General features: G+C 39.4%; 1 protein-coding gene across 1 annotated transcript in view; it reads right to left on the bottom strand.

Moving 5' to 3' along the window:
* The window catches only part of RAD9B (RAD9 checkpoint clamp component B), a gene marked incomplete at its 3' end in the record, with an annotated part of 30,947 nt that overhangs the window by 8,872 nt on the left and 6,151 nt on the right, over window positions 1-15,924 (bottom strand). The window contains exons 5-8 of the mRNA XM_082668030.1: window positions 7,518-7,617; window positions 3,964-4,070; window positions 622-728; window positions 472-536 (exon numbers count right to left, since the gene is read on the bottom strand). Of these exons, the coding sequence (XP_082524156.1) occupies window positions 472-536; window positions 622-728; window positions 3,964-4,070; window positions 7,518-7,617 (379 nt within the window). The remainder of the gene's footprint in view (window positions 1-471; window positions 537-621; window positions 729-3,963; window positions 4,071-7,517; window positions 7,618-15,924) is intronic.

Here is a 15,924-nt window from a genome sequence, read left to right as displayed (position 1 = left end):
TGATAATTTTGGAGTAAAAAGAAACAGTAAAAGTCTTGTCTTTTCACAAATTGAGACAGTCCTAAGAACTAAAAGTATCCTTAGAAATCATCACATCCAATTTCATAAAACACATTCATCCTAGCCCAATCTCTCTGAAATTTTAGTTCTGAAATATCATATAAAGTACCATAGTTTCATAGAGATTTAACTTGTTTAAGCCATGTATAATTTTCTAATTTGGCAATTTATTCAGTATGTCAAGTTTATAAATGTTTTTACTCTTCAGAATAATATATCTTTCTAAATCAAGTTACCAATAAAAAGAACTCTAGGTTATGACATCTTTCAAAATTTTAGTTTGATAAGTGTTGCTAGTAAAGTTAAGGAATTCCTGAGGTGTGAATTAATTTCAAAGTGAACCAAAGGGTTTTATTATTAATGTATGACAAAAGAAAAAGAAACAAACTCAGAAATTTCCCAAGGACCTACTTCCCAGGAAAATCAAAATGAATGGCTATAGGAGCATGTGTAGCTTCTGAAAATGTCAGCATTCCCTGAAAGGAAAAAAAGGGGAAAAATGTGAAATCTTTATTAAAAATTGCCATTGATAATTCTAATTGGACACAAATTTTGGTTTACCTTCAGTTCTTTGAAGCAAAATGTTATTTCAGTGTTGACTCCAATTTGATAGAAGTCAAACTCATCTGGCCCAACAAACATCTCACTGTATACAGAATTGGTCAAATCTGCTCAATGTTATAGGAAAGTAAAGAATAAAATTAGTTCCAGTGGTATTTGTTAAATTTTGATAAGAAAATAAAGCATAAGTGATAAGTTAAAAATAGCCACAAATTCTCTGACATTCCTTCATTGAGAGGTGGGGTCTGTGTCTATGTCCCCTCCCCTTGAATCTGGGGTGAGTGGGCTCTTCGTCTGCTCTCACCAATAGGATACGGTGGAGTGACCTGGTGCTAGTTTCTGGTCTGGGCCCAGGCCTTAAGAGACTGGCAGCCTCCACTTCTTCAATCCCACAAGCCACACAGGGCAGCCAAAAAAAAAAAGTAAAAATCAACTTAGAATGGGAGAAAATATTTGAAATCATATATATGAAAAAGGGAGAAAAATAAAAAGACAAATAACTCAAGTGAAAAATAAGGGATGTGAACAGACATTTCTCCAAAGAAGATATACAAATAAGCAATAAGAACACAAAAAAAGATACTCAACATCATTAGTTGCTAGAGAAATGAAAATCAAAACCACAATAAGACAATAAGACTTCACACCCACTAGGATGGCTATCGTCCAAAAGACAGACAATAACAGAGGTGTTGAATTTTTTTTCCCCCAGAGGTGTTGAATTTTGTTCTCTAATATTTTATTAAACTTTTATGTGCATTTTTTAAAATGAAAATATGATGATACTATGCATACCATTTTATAATCTATTCAATAATGTATCCTGACTATTTTTCCATGTCAATAAGTACATTTTCCTAATTATTTATGTGTGTTGGTGTTTTGTGTTTTCCACTACAAAATTAACTTCAATAAACATCTTTGACATACACACCCAGAGAGAAAGAAATGTATATAGATACACACACAAGACTTCTTTTTTTTTTTTTTGGCCACGCCACATGGCTTGCAGGATCTCAGTTTCCCAACCAGGGCTTGGACCCAGGCCACAGCAGCGAAAGCACCGGACCCTAACCATTAGGCCACCAGGGAACTCCCAAGACTACTTTTAATAGCTTCATAGTATTTCACTAGACCAATCTCCTGTTGTCAGATCTAAGGTATATAGAAAAAGATGAACCAAACTATTGAGTACTTGTCTCTAGACAGTGGGATTTCAGGTGACTTTATTAGTGCTTTTTATGTGTTTTTAATTTTCTTCAATGAACATGAATTATGTAAGTGTAAGAACAAAGGAGAAATGGTATATATATTTTAAAAGGACCAAACAATACCTTACAAATACCTTCATCTCAATCAAGAAGGCTCATGTCATGACTTGTGTTTGCTGGGGGCGGCGGGGTGGGGGGGTGTCACTGGATTGGGAGATTGGGACTAGAAGATGGAAACTATTATATAGAGAATGGATAAACAAGAAGGTCCTACTGTATAGCACAGGGAACTATGTTCAGTATCCTGTAATAAACCATAATGGAAAAGAATATGAAACAGAATATTAAAAAAATTAATTTAAAAAAAGAAGGCTCATGTCACTCCCAGTGTGCTGGCGTAGAGTAAGTTCAATAATAAAGTTAAACAATTGGGTCCCCAGTCAACCATAACTACAACTACTCATTAGAAATCTTCTTACAAGGGACAGTGTCTGAATAAATGGCCATTTATTCAGAGATGGCATTATGAATATAAAACAGACCCTTTCACTAGCCAAGCATATATTTTCCAGATCATGCACCCCTGAGTGCCAAAACAGAATGCTAGATGGGACTTTGAGAGAAGCAATAAGAGCACAGTGGTAATGAGACTAAGCCCTGGAGCCTGACAGTCTATATTCAGATTATAATCCACCACTTATTAACTATGTGACAGCAGGCAAGTCACTTAGTTTCTCTGTGCTTCATATTCTTCATATAGAAAATGTATACTAATAGTACTTACATCACAGACTTGTTACAAAGATCAAATGGATTCAGAAATGTAAACCATTTAGAACAGAACCTGGCACAAACTAGACCCTGCAAAGTCGTCTGACCCAACTTAAGCCCTGGTTATACTGGTTTTTCACTTCAAAATAATGTTTCTTCCTTTGTATTCTTTCTTTACTGCTATCACCAAAAAAAAAAAAAAAAAAATCCAAGGTCAAAGAGTCTCAGACAAGTGGTGTCCATAATACCCTAGTAAATTTCCTTAATAGCAAAACTCCTGACTTAATCATGCTTTAGTTTCTCCATTCCATCTGTATAACTCTTAGAAGAGCTGACTTAATATTCACGTTGGGGCTTCCCTGGTGGTGCAGTGGTTAAGAATCCGCCTGCCAATGCAGAGGACATGGGTTTGAGCCCTGGTCCAGGAAGGTCCCACATGCTGCGGATCAACTAAGCCCATGCACCACAACTACTGAGCCTGTGCTCTAGAACCCGCCAGCCACAACTACTGAGCCCACGTGCCGCAACTACTGAAGCCCACACACCTAGAGCCTGTGCCCAAAATAAAATAAATAAATTTATAAAAAATATTTCATTCATTAAGAAATATTCATATTTTCTGTCCTATATATTTGCCATCTGGAATATCTTACATTTCTAACTTAAAGTTACTTTTCCTTTTTATGTGGTCAAAGATCATCTCAACTGGATTGCTGGCCTCTTAATTTTTCTTTATGCTAAATACAAAGGATGAGAAATAGACCTTAAAATTTTAACTGAAAAAATATTTTTCTCAGTAACCATTCTAATTTTATTTTTTTAATACATTTATTTATTTATTTATTTTTGGCTGTGTTGGGTCTTCATTGCTGCGTGCAGGCTTTCTCTAGTTGCGGAGAGCAGGGGCTACTCTTCCTCACGGTGCACAGGTTTCTCATTGCGGTGGCTTCTCTTCGTTGCGGAGCACAGGCTCTAGGCATGAAGGCTTCAGTAGTTGTGGCACTCGGGCTCAGTAGTTGTGGCTCATGGGTTAGTTGCTCTGCGGATGTGGGATCTTCCCGGACCAGGGCTCGAACCTGTGTCCCCTGCATTGGCCCAGTGGTTCTTAACCACTGTGCAACCAGAGAAGTCCCATTCTCCTAATTATAAAACAATCTGAATTTCAAAGCCAAGTATTTTAATTACTGATTGTGACAAATTTCTCAGGTCTCTTAAAAATTTTAATGATCTTTCTACATTTTACTGCCTTTTAGACAAGAAAAAGTATTATGTCACTAATATTTACTGTATAACCATACAGTTATCAGGAAAGCCAGGAAGTAATATTCTATGAAAGCACAGTGACAGATATAATCCTTACCCATTGATTCCTCATTAGAACTCTTAATGCAAACGTTCAGTGGAGTAACAGCAAGAGTAACTTCCTCTTGACTCGATGTAAAAAGAACAGTTGCCTCAGCAAGCACTCTATAAAATGTAAGGAACAGTAGTACATTATTTGAAGAACAAACAGAAAGAAATTATCATATTAAATGGGACTCATCTTTAACCTGGAAATAAATAGGTTAATTGTCCTGGATTTAGAAAAATCTACCCAAAAGACCTATCTTCATTCTTCTATATGAGCTGGTATATTTTTAGTATATCTTAAAATTACAACATTAGGAATCCCCTGGCGGTCCAGTGGTTAGGACCCGGCGCTTTCACTGATGGGGGCTGGGATCAATCCTTGGTCAGGGAACTAACATTCTGAAAGCCGCTCGGCTGCAGCCAAAAATAAGAAAGAATTACAACATCATTTGAAGGCCAAGAGAATAGCAAAATATATTCTAAGTAAAACATGTGAAAACTGCAGAATAAACCAAACACTAGAATAAAATATCTTTAATTCTATGCTTTCACATCCCCAATACATTTTTTAACAAAAATGACCTGGGATCATACTCCTAAGGGAGATAGTAGAAAATGGAGATGTTCACACAGAACTGGGGTGAACTATGCTGGAGACGCAGTCGAGGGGTAGAGGTTTACAAGCAGTCTGCTGCCTGTATTCTCTTTCCCTTTGTCACTTGTCCTAGATTATTAACTATATCTTTCAAGGTTGTCCTGACATCCCAAATGTCCTTTCATCCTGGGCTCCCTTTTTTTTTTTTTTTTTTCAGTACGCAGGCCTCTCACTGTTGTGGCCTCTCCCGTTGTGGAGCACAGGCTGCGGACGCGCTGGCTCAGCGGCCATGGTTCACGGGCCAGCCGCTCCGCGGCATGTAGGATCTTCCCGCACCGGGGCACAAACCCGTCTCCCCTGCATCGGCAGACGGACTCTCAACCACTGCGCCACCAGGGAAGCCCTGGGCTCGCTTTTTAAAAACACCTTTACTGAGATATAACTCACGTTCTACACAATTCACAGATTTAAAATTGTTTGATTTGCATTTCCCTAACAACAAATGGTGTTGATCATCCTTTTCATGTGCTTGTTGGCCATTTGCATACGTTCTTTGGAAAAATGTCCATTCAAATCCTTTGCCCATTTTTTAGTTAGGTTACTTATTATCTTTTTATTATTGCATTAAAAGTTCTGGCCTATTTTTTGTTTTGTTTTGTTTTGTTCTTCATTGCTGCACACAGGCTTTCTCTAGTTGCGGCGAGCCAGGGCTACTCTTTCTTGTGGTGCGCGGGCTTCTCATTGTGGTGGCTTATCTTGTTGCGAAGCACGGGCTCTAGGCACGTGGGCTTCAGTAGTTGTGGCACGTGGGCTCAGTGGTTGTGGCTCACGGTCTCTAGAACGCAGGCTCAGTAGCTGTGTTACAGGGGCTTAGCTGCTCCACAGCATGTGGGATCTTCCCGGACCAGGGCTCAAACCCGTGTCCCCTGCACTGGCAGGCGGATTCTTAACCATTGCGCCACCAGGGAAGCCCTGGCCTATTTTTTAAATTGAGGTGAGGTCAGATAAAAATGAGATTCTTAGAATTTCTGTAATGTTAGTGTTAACCTGCTAATAGACATTAGATTAGCAGAGTTTCTCAATGCCAAAATGTCAGGAACACCTACCAAATTAATCTGGAAACTTTTCCAGTGTTAAGGGAGAGGTGTTGTACAAGATACTAAACAACCTGATACCAGAAATGACAATATGAATGTGCAATTCAAAAAGGAAGAAAAATACAAATTGCTAATAAATATATGGAAAGATGCTCAAACTCCCTAGTAATAAAATAAACACCAAAAAATGACTTTTTTTTATATTAAAAAAAAAAAGACTATGTCTTCCATAATAGGAGTTTCCTTCTCTCTTTCCGTCTCTCTCTCTCTCTCTCTCTCTCTCTCTCTCTCTGGTTACCAGGTGCCATGTTGTGAGGACAATCGGCCAGCCTACAAAGAGGCCTGCATGGTGAGGAACTGAGGTCTACCAGCAACCACATGGGTGAGCTTAGAAGCTGACTTTCTGAGGCCTCCCACAGCCATGTCAGTGAGCTTGGGAGTGAAATTCTCCAAGTTCAGCCTTCAGATGAGACCACAGCCCTGGCTGATGGCTTGACTTCAACCTCATGAGAAACCTTGAGCCAAAAGTACCCAGCTAAGTCACACTTATTATTTTGAAGTAATAAATGTCTGGGTTTTTTTAAAGCTTTAAGTTATGGGGAAATTTGCTTCACAGAAATAGGTAACTAATACACTATCTTATGCACTACCAGCAGCATTGTTTGTGATGGCAAAATGTCGGAAACAACCAACTTTTTCACAAATAGGGTAATGTGTAACTAAATTATGGTTCACTCATACAAGTAAAAATTACGCAATCATTAAAAAGAATAAAATTGATTTAACTAGGGCTTCCCTGGTGGCGCAGTGGTTGAGAGTCTGCCTGCCAATGCAGAGGACACGGGTTGGTGCCCTGGTCCGGGAAGATCCCACATGCCGCGGAGCGGCTGGGCCCGTGAGCCATGGCCGCTGAGCCTGCGCGTCCGGAGCCTGTGCTCCGCAACGGGAGGGGCCACAGCAGTGAGAGGCCCGCGCACCGCAAAAAAAAAAAAAAAAAAAATTGATTTAAACTGACATAGACACTAAAAAAGAAAGTTGCCAAACAATAAGGATAGTAGGACATTTTCTTTTAAAAAACTATGTATGTGTCTAGTAGGTGATATAAATTTGAGAGAGGAGAAAAAGAGAGAAAGAAAGATATCCATAGCTATAGGGAAAAAGAAAGTTATAGAAAGACTGGCTATAAATAGAAGATGATATAGAAGGATTACACCAAATTGTTAATAGATGTTAAACCCCTGCCAAGTGGGATATATGTGGCAAGTAGAGGAGAAAGACTTCCATTTTTCATCTCTGCACTCTTCTATAAATTTTAGATGTATTGCAAGGAGCATGTATTTCTTTTGTAATTTGAAAAACAATAAGGATAAAATATCTTTTGGCTTACAAAGTAATTAATGTTTAAGCTACAGCTTAACTGAAAAATTGAGTACCTTTCACTGACAAATATGTCCCACTCATTCTCTAGAAAAAACAAACAAACAAACACTTAGGGATAAAATCAGTTCATGTAAAAAGTGTTAAAATTTCCTCATGCTGTGTGTGTTAAGACTCAGATAGAAGGAACCATAAAAATGCAAAGTATTATTAGATAATATATTTTTCTCTTAATACCACTTGATGTAGAAAGCCATTGATGGGATACTTCTAGAACATTTTGGCCACTAAATTATTATTTCTACCATTAGGCAGTTATTATTATCTACTTTTACCTTTCTCAAGGTTTCCTCTTGATCCTTTAAGGTGATTTCTACAAGTCCAGTGTTAGCTTAAAAAAATGTAACTGATTTAAAAGCTCTAGGCTATTAATTCTTTACTCTGTGACCATAATATATTCAGAAAAATAAAAATAAACAACAGAGAACTCATTACCTTGGTTGAATCACTAGTGTATTAGAACACATATTCTTTTCAAAAATAACTTGCAAAGGCTGACTTTCTTGAAAACACAAATTATGAATCCTTTTAATACCTTAAAAATAATAAAGCAACCCGTTAATAATTTTAAGTGCAAAATTAACAGATTTTTAAAAGTCTTTAAGTTTCAGAGCCAGATTAAAATAATAAAATTAAAGTAATATTTAATATCTGACAGGTGCACAAAGCTTACAAGAAGCACTATCCCTTAATGCATGTGTTTATCGCTCCCTAGTGGACACCATGTAACATGTCACACCCTCCAACCAATTAGGCAGTAGAGTTCCCACATTCTTTTGAAATACAGGTAATTTCTTAAATTGTGTGTAAAATAGTAATTGCCCACTACAGATCATATGTCTATGATTCTTTTTCAGTATTTTTCATCCAAACTAATATTTTTGGATGGGAACTTTAAAAGTAAAACGTGAGCATCCGGTCTGTGAATTCTTTCCCTCTGAGAGGAGGAGAGGAGTGTGGAGCAATAATGGCTACGGCCCAATGTACCGGCAACTGCAGGATATGTTGTACGTACATTACCTCTGATCCTCACAATATGCCTATGGGATAGGTACTTGATCTCAGAAGAGGAAAGTATAGCTCTAGCTCTGTTAAATGACTTCAAGGCTATGCTATTTTAACAAGTATTGCTAGAATTTGAGTCTAAGTTTGTTTTATCTCTCTTTTTTTTTTCTGAATCTGAGTTTGAATATGGAGCCCGTGTAATAAAATCCAGGTGGGCTATAACTTTCTACAGCATAATAATGTTATAATAAGAATCAAAAGGATTCACTATAAACATTTCTCAACTTATTTTTTAACTGAATTAATAACAACAGCAATATTTATTATTTTCATAAATATTTACTGAGCACTTACTATGTACAAGGCTGATCAGTTGTTCTTTTCTTTTGTTTTGTTGTTTTTTTTTTTTGACCGCGCAGTGAGGCATGTGTGACCTTCATGACCAGGGATCGAAACTGTGCCCCCTGCATTGGGAGTGTGGAGTCTTAACCACTGGACCGCCAGGGAAGTCCCTGACCACTTAGGTTTTTTTTTTTTTTTTTTAATTAATTAATTATTTTTTTGGCTGTGTTGGGTCTTTGTTGCTGCATGCGGTCTTTCTCTAGTTGCGGCGAGTGGGGGCTACTCTTCATTGTGGTGCGCGGGCTTCTCCTTGCAGTGGCTTCTCTTGTTGCAGAGCATGGGCTCTAGGTGTGCAGGCTTCAGTAGTTGTGGCACACGGGCTCAGTAGTTGTGGCTCACGGGCTTAGTTGCTCCGCGGCATGTGGGATCTTCCCGGACCAGGGCTCTAATCTGTGTCCCCTGCATTGGCAGGCGGATTCTTAACCACTGCGCCATCAAGGAATTCCTGATCAGTTGGTTTTTAATGGATAACAAACCACAAAATTTAATCAGAAATTTAGTGGCTCAAAATAACAAACATTTGTTATTTCTAACAATTCAGCTGAGTGGCTCCTCTGGTTTGGGTTGGCTTAGCTGTGGCTGGATCATTTTGAATGGCCTCATATTCATATCTGGGGCCTCACAGTTGGGACAACAGGGACAGCCGGGATGGCTGGGGCCTCTCACCACATGGTCTCCTATCTTCCAGGAGTCTTCGCTGGGCTGTGCTTATTCTCATGCTGATGAAAATGTTCTTAGTTTAACAGTGGAAGCTGACAGGCCTCTTGAGGCCTAGACTCAGAACTCACACAACATCACTTCTAGTTCATTCTATTGATATAAAAGCAACTCCAAGGCCAGCTGAGATTCAAAGTAGGGAAACACACAGGGATGAATTTGGGAGCTGTGGACTAGCAAAGAACAACTCAGACAAAAATTTCTGACCTCACAGAGCTTACATTCTAGCGAAGGGAGGCAAACAATAAGAAAATCAAAAGCAGTACTTCCCTGGTGGTCCAATTGTTAAGCCTGCGCTTTCACTGCAGGGGGCACAGGTTTGCTCCCTGGTCGGGGAACTAAGATCCTGCATGCCGTGCGGTGCAGCCAAAAAAAGAAAAAGTAAAATAATTGGTCTGTCACATAGTGATAAGTAGCACAGGAGAAAAGGAAAGCTGAAAGGGGGCTGGGGAGTGCCGGTGGTGGTGGGCAGCAATTTCAAATAAGGAGGTCAAGGAAGACCTCATGGAAAAGATGCCATTTGAGCAAGACTGAAGGAGGTCTTTGAAAGAGCAAACCATGTGCTATCTGGAGAAGGAGCTTGCTAGGCAGAGGGAACAGGGACCCAGCCTGGGACTCCCAGATCATGTGGTATCTTACTGGCCATTGTAAGATCTTCGGCTTTTACCTTGGGTAAAATGGTGAGCTTTTTGAGAGTTTTAAGCACTGGAGTAACATAATCTGACCTATTTTAAAGGGATTACTGTGGCTGCTATTTTGGGAAGACACAAAGCTCAAAAGTTGGCATATCTTACCTATTTTAAAAAATATTTTCAAGTTACTTTTAGATGGATAGGTAATAGAAGGTAATAGATGTACATGGTATAAAATTCAAAAGATACCAAAGAATAGACAGTGAAAATAAGTCACCCTCCACCTCTGACTCCTGCCACCCCAGTACCCTACTCAGAGGTAACTACGGTTACCAGTTTCTTAGGTATTCTTCAGAAATAGCCCATGCATATACAAGCACAATCATATCTCTATAACAAATACCTGACTTGAGTGAATGTTCTATTGGCATTGCCGAGGATGTCCAAGCTGAGAAATGCCTTATTTCTTTGTCATCCCTGATGCTTTTTTTCTTGCTACTTGCTTCCTTCCCCTTTTTCCTTAACATACGCTAAACACTTGCAGTCTATACCTTTGACCACACTGCTCCCTCATCATAGAATGCCTTCCCATTTCTGACTATTAGAAATTTAGCCCAGGACCAGATGCCTTCACAGGCAAATTCTATCAAACATTTAGAGAAGAGCTAACACCTATCCTTCTCAAAGTCTTCCAAAATATAGCAGAGGGAGGAACACTCCCAAACTCATTCTACGAGGCCACCATCACCCTGATACCAAAACCAGACAAAGGTGTCACTAGGAAAGAAAACTACAGGCCAATATCACTGATGAACATAGATGCAAAAATCCTCAACAAAATACTAGCAAACAGAATCCAACAGCACATTAACGGATCATACACCATGATCAAGTGGGGTTTATCCCAGGAATGCAAGGATTCTTTAATATATGCAAATCAATCAACGTGATACACCATATTAGCAAATTGAAGGAGAAAAACCATATGGTCATCTCAATAGATGCAGAGAAAGCTTTTGACAAAATTCAACACATTTATGATAAAAACCCTCCAGAAAGTACGCATAGAAGGAATTCACCTCAACATAATAAAGGCCATACATGACAAACCCACAGCCAACATTGTTCTCAATGGTGAAAAACTGAAACCATTTCCACTAAGATCAGGAACAAGACAAGGTTGCCCACTCTCACCACTATTATTCAACATAGTTTTGCAAGTTTTAGCCACAGCAATCAGAGAAGAAAAAGAAATAAAAGGAATCCAAATCGGAAAAGAAGAAGTAAAGCTGTCACTGTTTGCAGATAACATGATATTATATAGAGAGAATCCTAAAGATGCTACCAGAAAACTACTAGAGCTAATCAATGAATTTGGTAAAGCAGCAGGATACAAAATTAATGCACAGAAATCTCTTGCATTCCTACACACTAATGATGAAAAACCTGAAAGAGAAATTAAGGAAACACTCCCATTTACCATTGCAACAAAAAGAATAAAATACCTAGGAATAAACCTACCTAAGGAGACAAAAGACCTGTATGCAGAAAACTATAAAACACTGATGAAAGAAATTAAAGATGATACCAACAGATGGAGAGATATACCATGTTCTTGGATTGGAAGAATCAACACTGTGAAAATGACTATACTACCCAAAGCAATCTACAGATTCAATGCAATCCCTATCAAACTACCAATGGCATTTTTCACAGAACTAGACAAAAAATTTCACAATTTGTATGGAAACGCAAAAGACCCTGAATAGCCAAGCAATCTTTTTTTTTTTTTTTTGGCGGTACGCGGGCCTCTCAGTGTTGTGGCCTCTCCTGTTGTGGAGCACAGACTCTGGACGCGCAGGCTCAGCAGCCATAGCTCACGGGCCCAGCCGCTCCACGGCATGTGGGATCTTCCCGGACCAGGGCACAAACCTGTGTCCCCTGCATCGGCAGGCGGACTCTCAACCACTGCGCCACCAGGGAAGCCCTAGCCAAGCAATCTTAAGAAAGAAAAGTCAAGTCAAGGAATCAGGCTCCTTGACTTCAGACTATACTACAAAGCTGCAGTAATCAAGACAGTATGGTACTGGCACAAAAACAGAAATATAGATCAATGGAACAGGATAGAAAGCCCAGAGATAAACCCACACACATATGGTCACCTTATTTTTGATTTGAAGGCAAAAACATACAATGAAGAAAAGACAGCCTCTTCAATAAGTGGTGCTGGGAAAACTGGACAGCTACATGTAAAAGAATGAAATTAGAATGCTCCCTAACACCATATACAAAAATAAACTCAAAATGGATTAAAGACCTAAATGTAAGGCCAGACACTATAAAACTCTTAGAGGAAAACATAGGCAGAACACTCTATGACATAAATCACAGCAAGATCCTTTTTGACCCACCTCCTAGAGAAATGGAAATAAAAACAAAAATAAACAAATGGGACCTAATGAAACTTAAAACCTTTTGCACAGCAAAGGAAACCATAAACAAGACGAAAAGACAATTCTCAGAATGGGAGAAAATATTTGCAAATGAAGAAAATATTTGCAAACGACAAAGGATTAATCTCCAAAATTTACAAGCAGCTCATGCAGCTCAATATCAAAAAAACAAACAACCCAATCCAAAAATAGACAGAAGACCTAAATAGACATTTCTCCAAAGAAGATATACAGATAGCCAACAAACATGTGAAAGAATGCTCAACATCACTAATCATTAGAGAAATGCAAATCAAAACTACAATGAGGTATCACCTCACACCAGTCAGAATGGCCATCATCAAAAAATCTACAAACAATAAATGCTGGAGAGGGTGTGGAGAAAAGGAAACCCTCTTGCACTGTCGGTGGGAATGTAAATAGATACACCCACTATGGAGAACAGTATGGAGGTTCCTTAAAAAACTAAAAACAGAACAACCATACGACCCAGCAATCCCACTACTGGGCATACACCCTGAGAAAACCGTAATTCAAAAAGAGTCATGTACCACAGTGTTCATTGCAGCATTATTTACAATAGCCAGGACATGGGACCAACCTAAATGTCCATCGACAGATGAATGGATAAAGAAGATGTGGCACATATATACAATGGCATATTACTCAGTCATAAAAAGAAACGAAATTGAGTTATTTGTAGTGAGGTGGATGGACCTAGAGTCTGTCATACAGAGTGAAGTAAGTTAGAAAGAGAAAAACAAATACTGTATGCTAACACATATATATGGAATCTAAAAAAAAAAAATGGTTATGAAGAACCTAGGGGCAGGGCAGGAATAAAGACGCAGATGTAGAGAATGGACTTGAGGACACGGGCAGGGGAAGGGTAAGCTGGGACGAAGTGAGAGAATGGCATGGACTTATATATACTACTAATTATAAAATAGATAGCTAGTGGGAAGCAGCCGCATAGCACAGGGAGATCAACTGGGTGCTTTGTAACCACCTAGAGGGGTGGGATAGGGCGGGGGGAGGGAGACGCAAGAGGGAGGAGATATGGGGATATATGTATATGTATAGCTGATTCACTTTGTTATAAAAGCAGAAACTAACACACCATTGTAAAGCAGTTATACTCCAATAAAGACGTTTAAAAAAAAAAGAAATTTACCCACATGTGATGCTACCACCTAGATAGCCCTTCCTCTTCACCTTTCTCTCCTATGAATCTGTTGCCCCAAGTACATCCATTGTGCTCTTTTTTGTTTGTTTTTTGTTTTTGTTTTCTGCAGCACGCGGGCCTCTCACTGCTGTGGCCCCTCCCGCCGCGGAGCACAGGCTCCGGACGCGCAGGCCCAGCGGCCATGGCTCACGGGCCCAGCCGCTCCGCGGCACGCGGTGTCCTCCCGGACCGGGGCACGAGCCCACTGTGCTCTTTTTAAAGCAACTTGGCTTGGTGTACCTCTTCATTGTGGTTTTTCTAGTCTTCCAGCTTAATAATAATTTTCCTTGATAGAATGCAAACAGGATAAAAATTTAGAAGTCCTGTTTCCTCTGTATCATTATTGATTTTATCTAATGCTGCACAAAGTACTGGACTATAAGAGACAAGGAATTTTCACCAGAATCTCTTCCTTCATTGAGAAATCTCACTATTGAAACAAAAACAAAACAGCTGAACTAAAGAGAATGCCTAGTAATGTGGTTGACTTAAATTCTGACATAAGCTCCTTATCTTCTCACAGACCAGTAACAGACAATTTGAGGTCCAGCAGCCAGTCCATGGACGGCTTGAGGAGCACTGCCTTATGCCGTCAGCTGCCAGCCATGGCATATCTGATGCTATGATAGAATTCTGCTTGCCGTTTCATAGCTCAATTTGCAACTTCCCTCAGTGGCTCCAGAGAACTCTTTCAAACTTAAAGAGGTACAGCTAAGGAACAAGCATTATTTTGGAGATGTTCCATTTGTGGGGTTTGGAATTTCAGAGGTTAGTGATACTTATAAGTTGGCAAATGTTTCCCAATCCCTTTAAGTTCACTGTTATGCAAGTTTAAAGTCATTAGCATATCTGTAGAATGCCCTTTTACAAAACCTTAAAATCGAGAAGTGGAAATTCTGCCCTCTTGACACCATGTCATTAATATACATGTATGAATCAGGGTTTTATTTTCACACAATAGCCAGTGCACCGCTCGTATGGAAGCCCCTCTCTGTCGGAGATCTGTCTTCTTGAGCAGGACAGAACTTATTAGCAGGTGCTTTAGATCAGAGCATGTTCTTCAGGGACAATTCACTGACTCATTTTTAGCCACTCTGGGGCCAGTGCCAATGACAATACAGAGAATTGATAGAATTATTATTAGGCAGGTAAATATTTCATATGAACCTTGGTTCTTGATGACATAAATCACTTTTTTTTTTTTTCCTATTAGCAGATGCTAAATAACCTAAGAAATCACCGTTCTGGAAACCACTTATGGTTAGATTCAGAGAAGTTAGTCTTTTTTAGTGGCTCATGCCTTTGCAATTGTTTTCTATCAATAAGAGAGCCAAATTTACTTCACTGTCTTTAATTTCTTCCCAGTTCCAAATATGTATTTCTAGCAGTTTATTGGATATCTCTGCCCAGGTGATTTTTCTCAACTAAATTTGAACGATGTTTCTCCACCAGATTATAAAAATAAAATTGCAAACATAATTTCCTGGGTACATACAGTTTTGGAAAGTATAACTATTTACCCCAATTACTGGGTATCAGCATCTATCCCCTACTTCCCCCTTCCTTCCTGAGCCATCCTTCCCTGTTATGTAGCAGCCATGAGGTTTGGGTGGGACTGACTTCACTTCCAGTATCACTTGTGGGCCCTCATTGGTATAAATCAATTGATGTAATCTTATCCCCCTTGCAATTGAATTTGGTCCACATATGGCAATAAGCCAAGGCAATTAGAGAATGGAATTCCCCTGGCTCCCCAGGATTAGTTTAGGTTGGTCCAATCAGAGCAAAGTCAAGCACTTTTGTTCAGTGCATGTATGAAGTATGGCTCTCACTCCCCCAGATGTGAAAGAGCAAGCATGTAGCCCCAGCTGCTGCTGCTGCTAGAAGTCACCTCATTATTAAAAATTTATAAGAGGAGGGAGACGTCAAGAGGGAGGAGATATGGGGATATATGTATATGCATAGCTGATTCACTTTGTCATACAGCAGAAACTAACACACCACTGTAAAGCAATTATACTCCAATAAAGATGTTAAAAAAAAAAAGTTTATAAGAGAAGCTGGCCTTACTATAAATCACATAGAGGAATGCAGACCTGAGAGAATTTTAAAAAGAAGAAGCAGCAGCTGCTGCAGCCTGGATCAAAACACACCTATGACCTAATTTTGAACTTTTAGTTTACATGAGCCAAAATTCCTCCTTATTGTTTAAGTCAGTTTGAGTTGGATTTTCTGGGTGGTTTTTTCTTTTCCCTGTTATTTGTAACTTAAAGCAGGGGTCCCCATCCCCCCACCCCCACCTCCTGGGCCGCACAGCAGGAGGTGAGTGGCAGCTGAGCCCCATTGCTACCCATCACTGGCTTTACTGCCTGAACCATCCCAATCCCCCCAGCCCCGTCTGTGGAAAA

This window comes from Grampus griseus (genome assembly GCF_964374135.1).
Source record: "Grampus griseus genome assembly, chromosome: 12".
NCBI classification, from domain to species: domain Eukaryota; kingdom Metazoa; phylum Chordata; class Mammalia; order Artiodactyla; family Delphinidae; genus Grampus; species Grampus griseus.
Note: the sequence above shows the minus strand (reverse complement) of the source record. Positions and strands in the feature narration are given on the sequence as shown.